The 23,501-nt window shown below is 37.5% G+C and overlaps 1 protein-coding gene across 1 annotated transcript in view; it reads right to left on the bottom strand.

Annotated features, from left to right (window-relative positions):
• The window catches only part of LOC109139468 (hexokinase-2), a 45,268-nt gene that overhangs the window by 16,797 nt on the left and 4,970 nt on the right, over positions 1-23,501 (bottom strand). Inside the window, 9 exon segments of the mRNA XM_027273757.1 lie at positions 7,047-7,182; positions 8,403-8,636; positions 9,525-9,680; positions 10,097-10,280; positions 12,964-13,063; positions 14,290-14,385; positions 14,706-14,825; positions 15,196-15,344; positions 15,485-15,647. Of these exon segments, the coding sequence (XP_027129558.1) occupies positions 7,047-7,182; positions 8,403-8,636; positions 9,525-9,680; positions 10,097-10,280; positions 12,964-13,063; positions 14,290-14,385; positions 14,706-14,825; positions 15,196-15,344; positions 15,485-15,647 (1,338 nt within the window).

Genomic DNA, 23,501 nt, shown 5'->3' with positions numbered 1-23,501 from the left:
GGGACTGAGCATGCGCAGCTGTCACTAATTACTCAGACACACACACACACACAGGCACAGACTGACACCCAGATAAGACAAAACTCCGCCAAGACGTCCTTCAATATAAGACTTACTACTTTTCCTACTACTACAGATTAAAAAACGGATACATCATACAAATGTCAAATCTTTCTACAGATCTACAATTTAAACTACTTCTCCTTTAGTACAGATTAAAATACAAATACAAATACATCATACAAACTTCAAATCTTTCTACAGATCTACAATTTAAACTACTTCTCCTTTACTACAGATTAAAATACAAATACATCATACAAACGTCAAATCTTTCTACAGACCTACAATTTAAACTACTTCTCCTTTACTACAGACTTCACACACACACACAGACACACACACAGAGACACACACACAGACACACACACTTCACATACAGTCAGAGAGGCAGGGGACACAGACACAGATTGACACACATAAGACAAAAGACTCCCTTCAAAATAAGAGTCCCTTCAAAATAAAAGACTTAAAACTCTTCTTAACAGCTCTCACCTACTTCCACAAATTTTGTACTACAGAAATTATAAAAAAAAATTATAAAAATTATACCACGACATTCAGCTCATTTTACTTCTACACTAACCTTCTACAATCCTTCTACACTCTAAACTACTTCCCCTACTACTACAGATTAAAATACAAATACATCATACAAACTTCAAATTTTTCTACAGACCTACAATTTAAACTACTTCTCCTTTACTACAGATTAAAACGCAAATACATAATACAAACTTCAAATCTTTCTACAGACCTACAATTTAAACTACTTCTCCTTTACTACAGACTTCATTCAAACTACACATTTCAACAGATCTTGTACTATTAAACTTGTATTCTACTTTTTTTTTTAATTTCAACTCATTTAGAACATTTCTACATACACAAGCATGCACACACACACACACACACACACACACACACACACACACACATACAGTCAGAGAGGCAGGGGACACAGACACAGATTGACACACGTAAGACAAAATAAGACAAAAGACTCCCTTCAAAATAAGAGTCCTTTCAAAATAAAAGACTTAAAACTCTTCTTAACAGCTCTCACCTACTTCCACAAATTTTATCAACTTTTTCTACAAATATTTTACCATTTGAAATCCATTATACAAACTTCAAATCTTTATACAGACCTACAATTTAAACTACCTCTCCTTCTACTACAGAGTTCAGTCAAACTACACAGTTCACCAAGATCTTGTACTATTACTATTACTCTCTACAATTCTACCTTTTCATCTGAATTTCTACAGTGTTACACAACATTGTATCACTTCATACTATTCTACTCTTTTCAACCAATTTCAACATTTTTAAGATGTATCTTTTATGGTCTTTTCAAACTTTATAGTATAGAGACAGCTGAAGAGTGACAGGAATGTGAGGGGGAGAGTGTGTGTAAGAGACAGGGAAAAGACATGCAGAAAAAGGGCAGCAGGTGGGCCGCTGGGGCCAGCGGCAGCAGAGGGCACCCACACCGCACTTTCCGCAGGAAATGCAGTTTTCTAGTTCGTCGTCCGTTTCTTTCCGTGTTTTTTTCGGTTCGCTTCTCCTCCCAGAGTTTTTGTCGCACATACACAAAACAGGTATCAAAACGACCGGCTTGGCCGGGAAGCGATGGCTATGACTTTTCTGAGAGTTTTGGCAAACGGTTTTGCCAAAAACCGCCAAAAACCACGCCAAAAAATGAATGGGTGTGTATTGCGAGAACTTTCCAGAGCTAGAGTGAGTGATGTCATTGCTAGAGTGGAGAGGGAAAGAAAAACTCGTCGAAAAATAAATTTGTAAACTGCCACTGTGGCCGCAAATGCACAGCTACAGACATGATTATCCCCTCAAAAGTAGGAAAATTTGAGGCGGTCGCAGTGATAACACTGTTGTAGCTGTCAGATATATAGTTTTGGCATGACAAATATGCGGCAGCAACTCCCATCCTCAGCCTCATATACTCCCATGTTAAAAAGGCAGGAAATTTTCTGGAGGAAAGCAGAAGTAACGTTTCTCTCTCTTGCTCCCAAGGGCACATTTCTTCATTTATCGACACAAAACAACTATGTAGACGATCAGGAAGGGCTCACAATGCTCAAAGTTAAGCCGGTTCAATGATTGGAAATACGGTTTGGCCGAAAGTCCTTCCTCTTCGAGGGAAGGTCTCAGCATTTTCTCTCAGTCTCTGTCAGGATTTGTAACTGACATTTTAACAGGTGCAGATTAGCTGCGGCTGATTAGGTCCTGGTTGCTTGGCAACCTCAGCCTGCTTGAAGGAGGAGAGGGGGGAGGGGCCAGCAGGCAGAAGCCTAGCGGTGGCCATTTTAGTAGTTCTTGGCACTTAATTTGAACTTGTCTGTCTAAAATGGCAGACAGAGACAGCAGAGCAGCTAGCGTGTTAACTTTAAAGACATGCTATTTGCTTACATTAGCGACCAATGCTAAAATTAATGCTAATTAACATTAGCCACTAGGAATTAAATACATGCTAATGTTAACATGCTAATGGCAACCTGCTAATGTTAATTGCTAGCGCGTCAGCGCATCAGCATTAACATGCTAATGTTAACATGCTAATGTTAATTGCTAGCACGTCAGCGCATCAGTGCTAACATGCTAATATTAATATGCTAATGGTAATGTGCTAATGTTAATTGCTGGCGCATCAGCGTTAACATGGCAATGCTAACCTGTTAATGTTAACATGCTAATGCTAACATGCTAATATAAATTGCTAGCACATCAGTGCTTATGATAACATGCTGCAATGTTAATTGCTACTTTAAAATGCTAATGTTGATAATGCTAATGTTAATTGCTAGCGCATCAGCGCTAACACTGTAATGCTAACATGGTAACGCTAATTGCTAGTGCTTCAGCGTTAACATGCTAAGGATAACATGCTAATGCTAACATGGTAATGTTAACATGCTAATGTTAATTGCTAGCGCATCAACGCTAACATGCTAACGTTAACATGCTAATGTAAACATGGTAATGTTAACATGCTAATGTTAACATGGTCATGTTAACATGGTAATGCTAATTGCTAGCGCATCATCGTTAACATGGTAATGTTAACATGCTAATGTTAACATGTTAATGTTAACATGTTAATGTTAATTGCTAGCGCATCAGCACTAACATGGTAATGTTAATATGTTAATGCTAACATGCTAATGTTAACATGCTAATGTTAACATGTTAATGTTAATTGCTAGTGCATCATCGCTAACATGCTGAGGCTAACAACTAATGACAACATGCTAATGCTATCATGCTAATGTTAATTGCTAGCGCATCAGCGCTAACATGTTAATGTTAATTTCTAATGCTAACATGCTAATGCCAACATGTTAATGTTAACATGCTAATGCTAACATGGTAATGATATTTGCTAGCGCATCAGCCCTAACATGCTAAGGATAAAATGCTAATGTCAACATGCTAATGTTAACATGCTAATGGTAATTGCTAGCGCGTAAGTGCTAGCTGCTCCTATGTCTAAATAAACATGTTAAAAATGACTATTTGAGGTGTGTTTTTTGAATACAGATCCCCGGCAGCAGCCCACTCAGTCTCAAGATTTCTGCTGGAATTTTCTAGTACTGAATTTTCTGAGCAGTGTCAGTAATAATGTATGGGGGCAACGGGGCCAGAGTCAGGCACACTAAAAATTTCTTTAGAAATTTTTCTAGTTCTATTTATATAATCCTAATCTACTACAGCTGTTAGTAAAAAGTATAATATTTAACTGTGAGATGTCAGGGCATAAAATGGAAATACATGTAAAGTAGTACCTCAAAAAGGCCCTCATGTATGTAAATACTTACATATCACCACTGGTGACAAAGCAGCAGGAATATTTTTCAAAATGTCTTTAATTTGTTCTCAGTTTGTCCTCTGGAAGTTTAGTTTGATATCATGTAATAAATATATAAAGAATTATTGTTTTTATGGTACCATTCAGAGATATATTATTATGTGTGTTCAGTTATTACTGATGTTTTAATATATATAATCTTACCTACTTTACATCCCGTTGGATAAGTTATAAAATATTATTATATTTTATTTTGCTTGTAAAATGTCTGCATGTGCTTCCTTCTTGGAGTCTGTCTTGTTTTGAGATTTTAAGGGTTAAATTTTCAGGATTCTGCTGCCTATACCGCAAGAGAAACATCAAAATAAATATTCATGGTCAGCATACACACTAAGCCTCTCAACCTCATTGGCTGTGATCGTACAGAAACATGACACACACAGGACTGTGGCATCCTGGTGGAGAACATATAAGCTGCTGTTACCAGTTATCTCCAGTAGGAGGAGGAAGCACGTGTCTGTTTAACCTCCACAAAGCTAAAGTGAACACCCCCCTCCTTGCCCATGAGGCTCAGCGTGACTCTCATGTAGAGGCAGGCCTCAACTCCAAACACTCAAATCAGCCTTTGTGCCAATGAATCTGAGAAAGAAATCATTCAGAAAAAAAACAGCAATGAGTCAGTCTCCATAAGGCTCCAAATTAAAAAACTTCACAGCAGGCTACAGGCAACAGCATGTATGGACATGGTCAAATATGTTCAGCTGAATTTTAAGACTTCATTAACTTCAGCAAAACATGATGAATTTAGGATTTTTTTTCCACCAATATTGATGAATTACACTGGGAGGCAATGATAAGAAATGTAGATATATGTTTGGATGTAGTTCAAAACCATGACAAACTCAACATTTAACCCCCAGCAGTTAAATGGATTCTCTACCTGTATACCAAAGTTGGTGATTAGAATATTGTGATTTCATTAGAGTGTATAAAACTAAGTGGAGAGGCAATATCTATATAATGCTATATATTTAGACAAAAATACACAGATTAAAAGCAAGCAGCAACCTCTGTGTGATGTGAAATGAAACCAATGCAAAAGTGCCAAAAACTGCAGCTAGCTACAGAACACGCCAATCTCCATAAGCTCCCATGTTAAAATGTCCAACTTCACAGCAGAAATAAACATGTTTACAGCCTGGGACAAAACCTGTTACCTAATACCTAATTTTGACATTCATGAAAACTGTACTGAGGTTGAATTGTGTAATTTTTGAAAAATGTGTCAGTAGCTCCTCCCCTAACCTCAGCAGGTTAAAGGGACAATGTTGAACGAGGACTAGCCACTTCCTGTATCTCCAGCTGTAGTGATGTTCAGTTTCTGGGAGCACTGAACTTCATGTAATTAAACTAGTAATTCAGTTATTGTTAAATTGGGATATTTAAGCTGTGAATATTTTTTCACAAAAAAAAGGCTTACATGGATATGATGTGCTGTGGCATTGGGTGCAGGGACACTTCTACTACAGTTAAATAATCTGAGAAAAAAACACATCCCATCCTTACCTAAACATTTTTCCTTGACCTTGATGTAAAACGTCATTAAGTCAAGGAAAGATGTGACAGAATCTATAAAGACAAAAAACATTCACTGCAAAGAGGTTGTTCAATTTCATGATTATTTGAAGACATTAAAATGTTGAAATCACTTATTTTCTTTCATTTTTCTGTCTTTTTGAGATGAAGTCCTCGATTCAGTGTTTGATTATTAATTATTTTTTCTTGTTGCATGCTGTGTTGTGTTGTAACACTTTATGTACAATAAAACTGGAATATGAACAAAACATGTTGATTCTACTTTGTCTGGATTATAATCTCATTGGATCAGTATGACTACTGACAAATAAACCCATACCACATTAAGTTAGAAAAATGTCCTTTTATTTATGATTTGAAACAAACGCAGCAGGAGATTTCAACACAGCTACTAAAAAGGGCTAACACAAAGCTCTGGTTAGCAGGCTGATTTTACTTATCGCTCCGCCTCATTTCTTATTTGTGTAATTCTTAACAGAAACAGCTTGAAGCTTGTAGAAACAAGCAACAAACTGGCTTGTTTTGTTGATTACCCAACAGAAAAACAGAAAACATAGTTACACTATTTCTCAAACCTTTACCACTAGGAGAGCTGAAAACTTAAAATTTTGTCCTGAGGTTGGCGCTAGAGAGAAAACAAAATTATTTATCCTCTTTATGGTAGCCATGTTAGGCAACATGACATCATGGGATGGTGTGTAAATAGTATATAACTATAAAAAGTCACTTTTCAGGATATTTCATGTGTATATCTACGCATTTTCAACTTTTCACGTGTCAACGCCATTATAGATGATGCATTTTACAAGTTTTGGACATGCAAGTATGTCACGCAACATCGCTTAAGTTGCATTATGTACATCATGTACATTACAAAACAGATAGCATAAAACATTTAAAATTCGTCATTGCTGACTTTTGCTCGGGACATGAACAGCTTGATCCTGGATCAAAGCGGTGTGGTTGGTTTAATAAACAGTGAACACTGTGAAAGAGCAAATTTTAAGGCACCTTGGAGATCAATTTTCAGTCTATAAAAAATATTTTCCTCCCACAGTGCGACTGACTGAAGCATAAGCTAATAAATCCTCTTACAATCTCTCTCTGTATATTTCCCAGTGTTTATTCCTGCCAAATGCAGGATGAATTAATATATTTCCAGAAAACATTTCACATGCTGCATGTGACTAGCTTAAAATCCTGATGTGCTGTCATGTCTGAATGAAGAAACATGAATTGATTAAACTAACTAAAAGTAAATTTTTAAAAATTGACTTGAAGGGTAATTGACGGTCTAAATTTGTTACATAAACAACAAAAACACTGGATGTTGTTCACCCTCACTGATAAATGATATAGACGCGATCATGAAAGACAGAAAGAAAAACTATTTGACCATTTCTCTTCAAGAAAATGGATCCTTTCTATTTTAATTTAAAAACAGAAAAACGATTTCAGACTCGATTCTGTATCATCTGTATCCCCTGTGCTCTTATTAATCCTCCTCCACTTCCTCCTCCTCTTCATCTTCGCCCTCACCATCAATGTCCTCTAACAGTCAGGACTGGCGAGCCAGCCGCTGCGCCACGGCCATTACCATGGCAGCACCCCTCCCGCTGCCATCCTCTGAGTTGGAGAAGGCTATCTCACACTGGGGGGCAAGGAGTCGCACCGTCGCCTGGAGCTCCTCGCTGAAACTACAAGAAAAGAAAAGAGAGGAAGGAGATAGAATAGAGTTTTAGATTAAATTTAACTTCATTGACAAGTACTGAGATGACAAAATGTATATATGTGACATATATTAAATTAAATATGTATATCTGAGATGTAGAGTATAATTTGAATGCATCTGCTGCAGAAATGTGTTGTCACACACATAAGAGGAAATAATACTGCAGGAAAGAGAAGGGGCGGGACTTTTTCAACACTGCGCTGGTTTGATTGGTGGTATTTTCTCAACATGCTGTTCTTCACACAAAGGCAGGAAGTTTGTTGATGTGTCAACAACCAGCTCAACCTCCTGCCAGTTCACACCCACAGATAGATGTGATTTCACATCTCTTCAAAACTGAGAAAAAGAACTTCCTGGTTCATATTATATGGCAGCTGTTTCCCGTCAATTGTCATTTGACAGAATTATACAGAATTTGTTTTAACATTCACTGCTGTGTGAACATAAAAGTGAGTGAATATTTCTGCTTTACTGACCTTCAAGTATTAGTCATGAGAGTTTATCAGCCAGACCTAATAATATTTTTCAGTTAATAATAATTTTATAATTAAAACAATGTTGGTGTTATCAGCCAGCTGTCCACTTTCATAAGCTGGATGGTCCTTAAACACGGCAACAAGGATTCAAAACTGTATCACTGAAACAACAGAAAAACTAACAAAAGACATTTTGGTGAATTTTAACTTAGTTATTTTTTGCAATGCTTCAATCATTTCTGAGGTAAAATTACGATTTTGGTGAGCAAGAAATCAGTGGCAAAAAACACCACTGGTGAATGTTGGAACAATGAAAAGACTTTTTTTACAATTTTATTTTGTTGTGTTCCAGTTTGAAGTGTGTTTGGTTTGCTTAATGGAGTCTGGTGTGGTTTTGGTCTGAGATGCTGGTGCTCAACTGCGACATCTAGTGGCACGTGAATTTTGTGTGTGTATATTTATATATATATATATATTTGTGTATTTATATCTGATTATAAGCCCACAGTCCAAAAAGATGCTCTTAATAGGTCATTTGTAGGCACAAGTCAGCTGGGATAGGCTCCAGTTACAGATAATGTATGCATGTATGTATGTATTTATGTAGTATACTGCAACCAAACACGTGATTTGCTTATATTTTAATCACTTTTAGATATTTATCATGCTTATACGTTTTTTGTTTACTTTCCCTTATGTTCTCTCTTACTTGGGGTGTTTTCTGTAGACTGTCCCATCCACCCCCACAGTGGTCTTCAGATGGCTCAACCCACGGTTGACACGGATACGGTTGGCGAGGGTTGCCAGGGCAGCGGCGCAGAGACGGGCAGAGCGTGAGGAGATGGTGTCGCAAACAAGACGCACCACGCGGGAGTCGACCATATCCCTCCCCAAACCCAACTTTTCCAGAATCTTCTGAGTGTTTTCCAGACCCTTGTCCTGCCTGAACCAGAGACACGGACAGGAAATAAAGACAACATGGAGGATCAAAGAGGATGTATGAATGAAGAAACAGTAATGTAGTCAAGATTGAGTTTGTGTTTCTACAACAACATGATATTGTAACAGAAGTTGTCTTCGTGGACCTTAATATGCGGAGTGGGTAGTAACATTATTGTTTCACTCAAACAGTGGAAATTCAGAAAAACTGGTAAAAATATCGCCAAAACTTTTTTACACTTGAGAGAAAAGTTGGTTTATCAAAAAAAAGACAATGTGAAAAGGTCAATGGAAAAAGATTTAGTTAATAAATAACGACGTCCATGAAATGTGGCTTAAACATCCACTATAGATATGAAAAATAATCAGGTCTGTGTTAAGTCAGTAATTTTAGGAGACGTGGGTTATGACCACCCTTTCTGATGGGAAACTAAGGCAGCTATTTCAATCTTTCCAAAGCCAATAGACTTCATTGACAAAAACCTTAATTTTACCTTGCAGTATAGTTGGTTTACTGCTGATCCACAGCATCTACCTCAAGTTAATGTTAACTACGTTAACTAATGTGATAAAACAGTTGAAAAAAATCAAACCAAAGTCACACAAAAAATTACTGATTGAGGCCACAGTGGACCAGCAACTCTCGTCTTCTGGGAGGAAAATTCCTGTTTTTATCAACTAAGTTTGGTGGTTTTGGGGAACATATAGATCACTATAAACCCTTCAGTTCCCTGTTAGAAAGGGCTGTCTGATGTCAAGGTAAATTGAAAAAGTACTGATTTAGATTGGATGGTTTTCAGCTCAGACAACTCCAAACCACATATAAACCAGTGTTGATGCCTCCTGACTAAATGTGGATAATTGATTTAATGAGACTCTGTTGGACACTCACTCCTCGATCTCAGAGATGAACCTTGTCTCAAATTGTCCTGGAGTCAGCAGTGCCTTTGAGGTCTGTCCATTAAACAGTAGTTTGGCCTCCGTCAGCTTCACCAGCACCAGCCGAACGATTTCTCCCAAATACATGCCGCTGATCATCTTTTCAAAGCTACAGGAGACAAGCAGAAGAGTAAACAGGCCAGAAACAGGCCATCAAACACAAGTTGGAAGTTAGATTTTAAAAATAGCACAAACAATTTATTCAGTTTTCTCTTCATTTTGGAAGAATTTTCTGAGCTGTTCTTGTCACAAGGGAATCCTGATTAAAGACTGAAACGTGTTGAGCTGTTGAATGGATTACCATACAGATAATCATGATCCTTAGAGGGTCTTAACAACTTTGGGGATCCCCCTTCATTTCTCTCTAGTGCCACCAACAGGTTAACTGTGAAATTTCTGAACATTTACTTGAAGGATCAAATTTGATTCAGAGATTCATGGATCTGACTTTCAAGGTTGATCTCCAGAACTATTGGACATATTGCCATGAAATTTGGTTCTGACATTCATAATCGTCATACGTACATGTGGACACCAGGGTTGATGGACTTCTCGTTCACCTCCCTGTCAAACTCCGTCAGGAATTTTTCCAGAGAGCCGTCATCTCCAAAGCCGCCCCACTCTGTGTTGATGCACATCCGGCCATCCTCGCCCTCAACACGCTTCACATTCTTCATTTCCTCCATGTAGCAGGCATTGGTTCCTGTACCTACAGAGGAAGAGAAGTGAGTTGGAAGATCAAGCAGATTAAATCAGACCATGAAGGCTCAGGGACTGCCTATTGTTCTGACGGTGCATTATTCCAAAACCCCAACAGTCCTTTGGACTGAAAGCCTATTTGTTCAACAGCCTGTCATCCCGAAAACAAAAGCCCACTACTCTGAATGCCTTTTTTTCTTAAAATACATGCTCTTCCTTGAGTTTTTTTTTTGTGCCTTAAATATCCTGTATTATAGTGTATTTGGAAATACAGGAAAGGACAAAGTCAGACGACCTTTGTCAGTTGACCTTTATTTTCATTGTAACCATAATAAACATGGTGAACGTCAAATAGTCGCAGTTTATTTAGTTTTAGACATTAAAACTGCTTGATTAGGTTTAGGAAAAGATCATGGTTTGGGTTAAAATAATCCAAAAGTGAAGCTTCACAAAAGTAGTAGCGCCTCCACCTACATTTCATTCACTGAAAGTTAATTTCAGTAGAAATTAAATTTAAAAAACTGATGGATGATATGGAAAAAATGAGTAATAAAAAGTTCAAAAAAGCGTCAGTTTTCATCTCTGTTGCTGTTGTCCAGTGAGTAAATCTTCAGACTAAGACTCAGTACCTCCTCCAATACCCAACGGACTTAATACTCAAAAACTGAAGCAAGTTGAGTATGGGCCCACATTCAGTCAGCTCAATCTAAACTCATAGTTAAGTCAAAACCCTAAGTTTCATCACAACTTGCCACCTATCAGTGGGGTAACTGGACTTGGTTGTAGATCCACAACCAAGTCCAGTTACCCCACACTTAACACTTCTCAAAGAAATATGTTCTGGACGACTGAGAACCAGAGTTAGATACGTTGCATACGTAAGTTGTTGATATCAGTGAGTATTCTCAGATCACCAAGTCTTCAGACTTTTGATCCAATGGGACATTTTATGGGCCATTGAAAAAATGGTATGGCATCAAGGGCTCGGTTGCCATCTAGGCCACCATCATTATTTTCAATTTTAACATAAAAATCTAGCACTTTAGTTTGATCCAAAAATCTGCATAACAGCTGGAAGGAAATTAAGACGCATCGACCATCTATATACCATGTTAACTGTCAGTAAGCTGCACTTTTTTCATAGTGTGGACATAAAGGCATGTTATGACAACAGGGAACAGGGACATGGTTGCTGCTCATACTTTAACGCTAATACACAACAATCAAACCTTCCTCACGCACACATTGACACAGCATAATCATCTCCAGAGGGAGAGCGTTTGATTCATATTTCTCTGCTACGGCACAACCCTCATTATATCTAATGTGATCATGGCTGTCGAGGAGCCTCTACTGTTCACCAGGTACACCACATTATGTTTGTTAGGTGAGACATTAATGTTCTGTGAGGCTTCGTAACACCTGAGAGGAGCTGTTTTCCATGATTAGCTGTCAGCCTCCTGGGTAATGTAAAATCTACAACAATACAGATTACTGTATGTGCAAGGCTGGAGTAAATACTGTGAAGAAACAATATACTTAAGTTATCCTTTGATCAAACATGAAACCCTTCACAGAGAACAGTAGTTGGTCATATTTATCATGGTGAGAATACAGAAACTTCTCACCTTCTTACAGTTTAATCAGTTCATCGATGATTAATATAAGTATAGAAAGTCTTGACATCATTTCCTGCCTGTCTCTTCAACCGTCAATTTCACACTCAGTTTCACTATTTTCTGCACATTTTACACCACAAGTCATGATTCAATTTGTACTACCTCTGTACAATGCTGTGACTTTCATTCATTTTCTACAGTCTAATTCAATTGTGTGTGTATATAGGATAATAGTGATTTGATTTTATTTATTTTTTCTATTTTTATATAGTTTTCTATTTTATTTTGCACTGGTTTAATTTCAATTCAGATGTATCTTTCTATTAAGGTTGATAATTAATAAAATCTCATCTCCACGACAGCACTCAAAGCATGTGTGCTAAGTAGATAGCGTGCGGTTGCATAATCAATTTTGCTTAGTGAACTGTGTGAAATGACGTGATGACGTGATATAAAACTTGATCATGAAGACTGTTCTGTGTTGTTGACTGTTGAGTAAAAACTGTTTCTAGGACTTAGGAGCTAATTCTTCTGACTATTCAACTGTACCCATAATGTTTACCATGATCACCATCTCAGTTTAGCCTGTTAGCATCCTAACATGTGCTTGTTACCACGAAAGTACAACTGAGGTTTTTATAAACCAAAGTATTGGTAAAAGAATGAAAGCTTATGTGAAAAGCTAATCTAAGCCCTTCAGAAAATATGATTAAGGGACAGTGTTGGACTCGAGATCAGCCTTTGTCTTGGGACCACTTTTTGAAGATCTCGGCCTCGTCTCGGAAGCGGACGTACGAGAAAATGGAGATATAGTGATGTGCAGGTCAGGATTTTTAAAGACCACAACAACCCAATCCATTATGAGAGCCAAACCCCATCGCCCAACCTGCAAAAATATCTGCAAATACCTGCAAATACTAATACTTTTACTTGAGTAAGACTCTGAATGCAAGACTTTTACTTCTAACAAAGTATTTCTATACCATTGTAATTACTTCAGTAGTGAAACCCAGAGATTCATGTTTATCTGAAGTCATCCTGAAGTCATTTATTTATTAAAATACATAAGGTTACCGATTATCATGCCGATCTCACAGTTCTGGTCCATGTAGCCACAGCTCATCATCGTGCCCACCGTGTCGTTTACCATGGCAACTGGACCTATATTATAGTCCTGCAGAGAGACACAGCGATAAACAGGTATGCTTCCTATTTATAATCTGTATACCAAATAACCTGCCTACACAGACACTGTGTTACAAGAGAGTGCACATTGCTTTTAATAAGAGTCTGAGCTGCATAGAATCAAGAGACAAACATAAAATCAACTTTATGAACATTCAAAAAAGAGGAAAGAAAACAGCCCTTTCTGATGTACTTAAAGTATCAAAGGTAAAAGTACTGATCCTGTCAAACCCATATTCATGTATTATTAGATTATTATCACTATGTAATCAGCATGTTAATGTGTTTTAACTACTTTAGACACTGTTTGCAGATAATTAGATTAATTGCACATTTGTTTGGCAATATGTGACACTTATGTACAGTTTTAAACTAAAAACAGAAGTTCAAGTTTCTCATATTTTATTACCTAATTTTGAGGTCCTTTGTTAAAATCTAGTTTTCATAACTGGAATATTTCAGAATATCAGTTCGGAACAAGAGGCAACATTTTGAGTAAACTCATGACTTCTATCAGTGTCACTCTCTGTACCTGAGGACATATGACATATGCTTCACTGTGAATCTTTGTTTTGATCTCAGTCAGTTAACTAACATTATCAGTGGTGCTACATTTGAAACTATGATGCTGTACATGTACCTGTACTGTTATTTCTGGATGCATCTGTCTGATGAAATGTTTTGATGTGCCATTGAAGTCAGGTGGAAGGAGCAAGAAATATAGAGGAGATTGGGTGGATGAATGGGTCAAAAAAGAGGACTTTCACCCAGGAGACCAACATTATTTTATAACTTTAACTGTAAATTCTGTTACGTTACATTGCGTTACGTTGTGTTACATTGCGTTATGTTAACATTTCATTACATTACGTTACGTTGCGTTATGTTGTGGTATGTTATGTTACGTTGCGTTATGTTAACATTTCATTACGTTATGTTGCATTACGTTATGTTGCATTGCGTTATGTTGCATTACGTTGCGTTGACTTTACTCCACACATGCGTTTGACCAAGGGACAAGATATTCAACTATCACACTTAACAGCAGCTCTCATCTTGTGCCCATCATATTATAAAGTACGGTCTAGACCTGCTCCGTATGAAAAGTGTCATGAGATAACTTTTGTTATGACATGGCGCCATATAAATAAAATTTAATTGAACTGGATATTGTTTAACATCATAATATAAAATATTACAATATTTTTGACTGACCCCTTTCCTGTCAATGGCGTCTTTCAGTAACTGCACCACATCTTTTCCCTCCACTCCGGAGCATTTGAAGCCTTTGGTCCAGCGGATCAGGATGCTCTGTGTCAAGAGAAATTCAATACAAAAGACAAAAATGTTTTTAAACAAGAAGTTAATTTCATTCAATTAAAAACTATGGTCCAGTGAGTTTCATGCAAGAACATTTCCATATTCATGTCCTCAATTGGACTTTCTGTGAGATTTTCCTTGGACAGTGTTTAAAGCTAAACTCTACAAGGTTAACTGCTAACACTACCTTTAATCAGATTTCATCATTAGCAATATTAAAGACCCTAAGATTGTCAAATAAGGCTGTTTTTTCTGCTATTTGTGGGAAAGTTTCATTAGTTTATGTCTATGTATGTATGTGTGTGAGAGACCTTGCCGATTTCTTTCTGTTCGCAGGGGAATGAGAAGGTGAAGCCTAGAGGAAGAGTTTGTCCCTTCAGATTTTTAGAGACGAGGAAATCATAGAGACAGGCCGCAATGTGGTCGAACAGCTGGACAGAGAGACAGACAGATGTGACATCTTGAACAAAGAAATAAACATATGACATGATGATTTAAATCACTTAAAATACTTAAAAGATTATTTGCAAATGTTGCAAAATGACTTGACATGTTTGTTTGAGCTCAACCTTTAAAATAATAAATTGTAAACGTGAGGACAAAACTCATTTAATAAAACCGTGCTGCCGGGAATGGCAAAAGATGTTTTCGCTTGATGAATTATCTTAGAAATGTACAGAATAGCTTTTTTTTAATGCTGTTATTTCTGTTGCTGTAAGATAATAGAAATTGCCCTTTGTTTTGCTTTCTTGGCTTCTGTATGTTTTCTGTTTTCCTAAATACTTTTTTGTTTTGTGTCACCTTGTCTCCCTCCCCTAGCATGATTTCCTGTGGGATGGTGCAGATCTGACTGCCTATTATCGGCATTTTCTGCTCCGTCGCCTCTACACGGACATGAAGAACCCGGAAGTTTGTTCCACCAAGATCCAGCGCCAGGAAGTCGCCTTTCTCTGCCCGGAGGAAGTTGTGTTTTTTCGTTATAAAGTGAAAATAAAAACTAGAAACTTATGTTGACTTGAAATTAACAAAACTTAATGATAAAAGTTGAATGTGGGCCTCGGTTGCCCCTCTAACATTTTAAGATCCTTACCCGTCCCGTCCGGTGTGGACCTGACGAAGGTGGGCAGCATCTTGACGGGTGCATTCTTATGAGAATGTCTCCCCAAACCTTTGACCAGGTCCTTCCTGAGCAGATTAGAAACCTCCCGTAGCTTCTGCAGGGACAGACAGAAAGGCTCCAGGTAGTCCTGAACCTGCAGAGAGATACACAAGAAATATATGTACAATGACATAAATGTATTTGTACAGACTGGAAGAAAATGACTCAAAGGTCTCAAGGCACTCTGTATGGTTTGTGCAACAATAAAATGGTTTAAATGTACATGGCAGCATGTATTTTAAAGGTTATTAATATTGTTTTGTTGCAGATTGTTCACATGAAGCAGACATGACCCATGAGAAAAAACAATGAATAATAATTGTAATACATGTTAAACTTAAAGTAATAATGGAACAATAATCACATGACTCAACCAGGATTAAAACATTTCATGAGGCAGTGAGGCAAATAAAATCAAACAATCGAAAGTAACACAAAAATAAAGTGTGTATGAGACAGACACATCTTTTAGCCACAAGATGGCAGCAATTCCTCGACACGTGCAGCATCAGAGAGCTGACAACTGATCTTCCACTGCTGGAGTCTGGGCTGTTTAAAACTGGTTCTCTGTTGACTTTAGGGGAGATACAAATCAACCAGGGGAACCAGTTGAACAGTTCAAGAAGTGAAACTATTATCATTCTCACCCCTTTGAATTAACTCATACAGGAGGTTGTTCTTCCAGTTCTGATGGACCTCATGGTATTCAAGGAATCTGTTACGTAACAAAGCTGATCAGGATCTGACTCACCAACTCACCAACATCTTTTGAGAAAAACTTTGACTAACAAACTGACAGAAATCCTGAGCTCATTGAGTAGTGAGTAAATGTAGCTAAGTACATTTGGAGTTAAAATAACTGGAGGCCTAGCAGAGTGACTGCAGAGACAGTGTTGTGTTTCAATATGATCTCGGGTCACTTCTGCTTTTCTGGACTGGAAAACAAATAAAAAAATCAAAATTGAAAGATATTTGATGGAAAATGGTTCCATCAATATCATACTTCGCTGTGAGGACATCAGCTAAACAGAAGTTTTAATCATTTACTTTGGGCTCAGAAATATAAATGATGGTAAATGATACATTTGATGTCTGAATTATTCTTTTTTTTAAATTATCTGTTAGACTAGAGGATATTTAAAGAAAAATGAAAAACAAATAGGTGACCCCAACCTTTTGTGAATATAAATACATAAATACAATAATATTAATATTACAAAAATTAACATATCCACCACCCATCCATTTTCTGCAACTGCTTATCCTTATCAGGGGGCTAGAGCCTATCCCACCCTGGACAAGTAGCCTGTAGTACTTATTTGGCAGCATTTTTTATTTTGCTTTATTTTTATGTAAAACTTTTGCAAAAAGGGTTTTTACTTTTAACAAGTAAATGTGTAGATCTGCAGTGTGGTATCACTACTTCTACTTAAGTAAAAGATCTGAGTATTTCTTCCACAATTGGTTACAATTCTTAGAAGACTGTCAGAATGAATGTCCGTATCACAATGGTTTGGCTTTAAAGTAAAGCAAATCCTCATACTGCATGTTAGAAGTCATTCAACCACTCAACCCTTCTCTGACATTGTCTGCTTGACTTTATATCAGTCCAGAAATATCAACAGAGTTTATTGACAACCACTTGATTTCTAACATGTTTGACCTGCAGCAAACAAGAAGAGAAGCTCCTCCTGTGTTTCTGTTAAATGAAATGTTTCAGACTCATTTTGCAGGAAGAGGCCTGGCTGGTACGGCATGTAATGATCCTCTGGAGATGGCAGCAACAATTCACGTTTCTCTTCCTGTTTTCCGCTTCCTTCAGAGCTGGAAAAACCCTCCTACAGCTTTTAAAAGTAACGCACCAAACTGCATTTTGATTTCTACTTTAACATTTTTCTACAGAGTGACGTAGAAGCGTGACTTTGGTGCCAAACTGCAGCGCAAAAGTTTTCGTTTTGGATTTTTGTGCAAGTTAAATTGCACGCCGACTGGTTACAAGTAAAACTGAGGTTCAGAGAGAGTTTTAACTTTTGTTGTGACTGTTTTGTTGAGGAAGATCTGTGACAAGGATCCTCTTAACATAATATAATGAGGAAATAACTGAAAATGAGCGGGTATCAGTAGCACATCAGAACAAAAAGCAAATGACCACACTCATCACTAACCAAAAATATGAGCTATTAACATAACATCACAACATTATGATTTTATAAATCTGTTAAATTGCCACTATTAGATTAGGGTTAAGACTTGGTCTTTGGTTGGTCTTTGGTCTCTAACATTTGCACATGTATGGGAGGGGGGGGAATATTGGACGCCTCACCTTGAAATGATGTGCAGCTTCCTGTTCTGTTTCTATGGACTGCCTTTGTTGTATTGTCTGTATTGACACTCCTGACAAAGTGGACTTCTTTTTTAGATCATAAAGTCAAACTTAAAGCAGCTTGATTACTGAACAAACGTTTTGGAAAGTAATGTTTCAGCAAAGATTCATCTTTGTGTACAGGAAATTTTTATTGGTATTTGTTGTTCACCTTAGTTTTCTGTGTCATCATCAAGCCCAATGAACCAACTTAAGCCATCCTAAATCCAATATAACCTGTTCGATTAAAACCAGCCATGTGGGTAAATTTGTGTAACATGTCCGGGCAGGATGAGTTTGTGTCTGTTAAGCGTTGGGGGGTATTCAGGGACACGAGTGTTTCTGTACATCCAGATTTCAACATTGTGACTGCAGATTGGATCAAAAACAGAATCAGTTTCACCACAACTGTGGTGTGATGGTAATTATTTACTTTGGCAGGCTGGCACACATGTTCTTTAAGCCTCTAAACTACCTCAGACAAGTTTTAACACAATGTGCATGCATCTTTGAATTCCCATGGATGTGAACAAACATCCTCAGTCGTTGATTTAATTGAAACAATAACTTTCATATTTAACTAGCTTTTGCTAAGGTAAGTGTATTTTCAAACCTCTTCCAGGACCCTTAAGTGTACCGAACATCTATGCACACGTAGTGTTTTCACAAGGATAGGGGACAATTATTTAAGCACTTAGCACACTTACCAAGTATGGTACACTTGGTGCCAATGCCATAAACTGCTGCCAGGTGCTTTACAAAGGAGTAAAGCCTCTTGGAGACTGACTTCACCACAGCATCTCTGATAGCATCCAGGACTTGCTCCCACAAAGTTGACGTGTCAGTCCTGAACAGGGACTTTTCGAACATAACCTCTAATCCCACAAATTAATAAGGTGAATTAATGATGTGTTCTTCATGTGTCTTGGCTTTAACACTAAGTTACTATTGCAGCGGATAAGCTAGCTTCATGTACACCGCCTTAACATAAACTCAAAGGAAGAGTTTAGAGAAAGGTGAATTGTTTTATCTGATGGCATATTTTTACAGCTGATATCAAAAAGCCACATTCAGTCTGTGTGATAATTTCCCATCCGTCTTTGAGTTCATCCTGGTTTTGGCACGAGGATGTGAATCTGGTCTGGAGGCTGTTACCACTGATACAAACTCTCCTCTCCATCTCTTCTTCTCTCATGAGTTGCAGTAATTTTCCACAGGCGTGTTCATTCAGGCCTCGCCTCACACTTTTTCTCTCTAGTGTTTCTTAACCTCCTCCTTGTATGATTTGTCTCTACATGCTCCTACCTGCTTTTACTCAACTTCATTCTTCCACCATGACTCTTGACAGTTTGGACTATTATAATGCTTCACATAGTGCTAGAAGTAGCTATATCATGTTACAAGTCAAGAATTTAGGATTTTAAGTAAAAGTACAAAAGTGTTAGTATCAAAATATACTTAAAGTACCAAAGGTAAAAGGCCACTTTATTAGATATACTGGTACAAACCCATGTGATCCAATACAACAACTCCATAGCCATAAATTCAACTTTTACAACGCTTATAGATATTAATTTAACTATTATGTTTACTATTGGGGTTGTAGTTTGCAGTAGTGTTTAACGGGACTGCTTTATATGGAGAGGTGTTTCTAATATTTTGGCCAATCCATTTACATGCATGAAAGGGCCATAATTAGACCACACCTTTCAATATAATGCACTCCTGTACAGCAACAGTGGCCACAAAGACCTCAATAAAAAACATAAAGTAGCCATGCTTCTCTGACAGTATCAACAAAAACTGAACCATTATGAGCTTCATAAAAGTAAAACTTGGCAGAACTGTTTTATATGAAGTGGTTGGTGTATATTACTTTATACACTTATGGGTAGGTTGTAAATTTCCCATGGCGTGTACTGCCCTCGCAGTGCTGTGTGCTTATGCAAAGCTAGACAAATTGTCAAATAATGGATAGAGATACAGAGATAGAAACACAGTTTACTGAAACACTGTACAAGCAAGGTATTGCATAAGTACATTTCAATTAGCATCCATCAGTTAACAAAATTAAAAGAGTTAGCATCTGTTGAAAGCTAGCAGAATACATTGTCGGAAAACATAATAAATTCCTTGCAGAAATACACAATTATTTGACAATTGTCCACAAATAATACTTACAGGTAAATATTCTCCGAGGCAAAAGCGTCAAAAAACTTATCTCAGTAGTCTGTTTAGCTTGCTTGGGCTCACCTGAGCATGCAACGGAAAAACACAACATAGCCAGAACCAGTGGCGTCACTAGGCCTATTTTAGGGGGGCTTCAGAGTTTAAACCAATAATCATATAAACTGTCATTATTCACTTAAATATGATCATAAATCTCATTTCATCGGGTACGGTAGAGAGAGCCCCTTCAGTGCGTCATTATACAATCCATTCCACTTTTTCATATAGAGAACGCCCACATCACTGAAATTCCAGTCCATGTTTTCCATGCGACCCTGCTCACTGCCGCTTGCGTGTTTACCTCTGAAGTACACAGAGCCGAACCTCACAGCGGCAAGAGCAGAGCACGAACGCATGGGTGAAGGATGGACATTAGAGCCTTTTTCAAGAAAGTAAGCATTCATCACTGCTGGTAGTAACACTTAGCTAACAGCAGAAATGTTCCATGTAATTAATAAACCAAAATGTTCTGTGTTTGAATCCCAGCTTTTTTTCCTGTTTTTTTTTTTTTTTTTTGAGGAGATACTGAGATATTACAGAGAGAGTACAAATTAGCCTGCTAGTGGGCGTAGGAAAAGTCAGAGAAGTGCCAAAGTCATCCAAATTCATCCTCTTGAAAAAATAATATCTGTACCAAATGTGATTGCAATCTATCAGATACTTCTTGAGATATTTCAGTCTGGACCAAAGTTGGTAACTGACTGACATTGCTAGCTGCTAATATTAATACAGATGACCTAAAGCTTGTTCAAGGACAATGAGAAGAATAGAAGAAGTCCAGACCTGCAGGTTCAGACTAATTTTAACACCCAGGAAAAAAACAACAAAATACATTGGCTTCGGCCACCAAAATCTATTGATTAAAGGTAAGTCCAGCTGAAGATCTCCTGGGAAACAAATATTTGATCGACCACAAATTACTGAGTGAAAGAATCTACACACAGACACATCAGACCACTTCCTCTGAAACCTGACCTCTTTGTTACCCTGAATGTCTCGTATTGTACAGTTTTATGGGTTTTATACTGCTTGTGGTGTGTGCTGGATTGTCAGAAGGCAGAAGTCATTAGAATCAAACATGGATGTTAGCTTTCTTAACAGGTAAAGTTGCCATCTAGTATTTCATTGTATTGTTTTTATAAGGCATATTTCTTTTTATTTGTGGATTCTATGTCTTACATATGTGTCCCAGTTCCAGAATGTCTGTAATATTTACATTTTTGGATTATCATTGTGTATTAGTGGTTTGATGTGGTTAGAAGTGTAGTTAGATAGACTGTAGATGGAAATAGGTGTCATCATGATCATGTGTGTCCTGACCTCCTGACCTCAGTATTAAGGGACTTTTCCTGAGATCAAATCTCTGACAAGAGCAGTTTCATGATAGAAGTGTCATCGGGCTAATTAAATGATGGTAGTAGATGGAAGTGAACTTGGGAACCATTTTAACCAGAAGTCTTTTTGGGCTAAAATCTGCCGTCTGCAGATTATTACTGTTCAGTTTTGTTTATTAAGTATGATACTTTGTGTTTTTCAGCAGTAATAAATAATTACATTGCTTAATGTTAGCAAATTGTAGCTCTCCTATCCTGTTATGGCTAAATTCCCTCCTGTTGACATTAGCATTTAGCTCATTAGCACCGCTTCACATACTCACTATCATGGCTGTAATCACGTTCAACAGATTACTTCACCTTCAGTGTATTAGGGTGGTGGCATGAGTCACTTCATGACTCTGGGTCACACAGTATTTCTGTAAATTTGATGAACTGACCGTTTTAACTCTCTGTCCAGATAAGCAGTGCAGCAGCACAACGGCAACAACGACACAAAGATTTCCAAGAAGGCCAAATGAACGGAGACGGCATCCAGCAGACACGCTCAGTAAGGTACGTGTCTGAGGAGGATACGTATTGTTGTTTTTTTGACAAATATTGTATTTTGTACTCTACCACATTTATCTGAAATCTTTGTTACTTTGAAGATCATGGTTTTTTAATGTATTATTATTGTTACTGTGTAGGTTTTACTGATTTTATGTGTATTTTCCAGTTATGTTGTGTGAAGTGTGAAGAAAGAAGGTGTTGTCCACAATGAGTACTTCAACTTTGATATTTGGCAACTTCCGGCAATTTTTATCCTAGTGCTTAAAACCAAAGTGATTGGGTGTAACTTTAATTCATAACTTGTTACTCACTATAGGAGGATTGTCAGATTACAAATCTTTGTCAGATTACAAATCTATTTTGATTCAGTCACAGGACCACTCAATGACAGATGAATGGGAATTAATCTGTCATTGAGACACACTTCACCAGTTCAATTTGAGGTCAATTTATATATGACAAACTTTTTACATCACGGACCAACTCAGAAGCTACTGACAGTTTTCTAGGAGGGTTTATTCCTAATTGAGATTATTCATTGTTGACTGCGTGTGGATCCTGAACCGAATCAGTTCAAGAACCAGGTTTAAAACTACTCTCTGTGCTACACACTTCACTTTGTAGTATTTCCATTTTCCAAATGACCACTGAGTGACCACTAACAGTGACCGTTCATTGTCATAATCATGGATGTATGCATGTGCTAAGTGGCGTACAACAAGTGGTACATGTACCATAGTTTGAAAACCAGGGACTTAATTGTTTTTATAATTAGTTGTGATGACAGACGCCATTGGTGTCTGTAATTGTTTGGGAGAAAGGCATACCAAGATACCAGTATACTGCTTTAAATCCTACTTAGACACAAGATGTTATCAGTACTTACTACAAGACTTTATACTTCTACTTCGCTCAATTTGACAGGCAATACTGTACTTTTTACTCTGCACATTTATTTGATATTTTAAAGGATTTAAAGGTTCTAGGGGTGTAGTTGCTGAATGTTCTGTCTTTAAGGGTTAAAAAGTTAAAATGTTAAGTTAAAGTTCATACATTAATAATTGAGCAGGTTTAAAAAGTCTCTATTCTTTGGTTGTGAAAAAACACGTCAGAGTGAGTGGTCTCTTCTTTGGTTTAGAGATGTTGGAGTGAGCGCTTTTTTCGTTAGTTCTGGCCAGGGACGTCACTAGGTTTACGAAACTGGGGTGGCTTAGCCCATAGGAGAAAAGTTATTGCGCGCTATGCGCCGCCGAAAATGTTTTCAGAGCACCAATTAAAGCTTTGTCAATCAATTGTTAATCTAAGCGATGACGCCTCCCTACACCTTCAGCTGCTTTACCAGCTAAACAACACCAGTTAATTGTGCTAAATACAATAAAAAAACAATTGCAGGTCCATACATACCTGCACAAAATGAAGAGGGCAAGTGTTCATAACTCATCAGCAGCAGCTAGGAATTTTCAGAGCTGCC

This window comes from Larimichthys crocea, chromosome XXII (genome assembly GCF_000972845.2).
Source record: "Larimichthys crocea isolate SSNF chromosome XXII, L_crocea_2.0, whole genome shotgun sequence".
In the NCBI taxonomy this organism is placed as follows: Eukaryota; Metazoa; Chordata; class Actinopteri; family Sciaenidae; genus Larimichthys; species Larimichthys crocea.
Note: the sequence above shows the minus strand (reverse complement) of the source record. Positions and strands in the feature narration are given on the sequence as shown.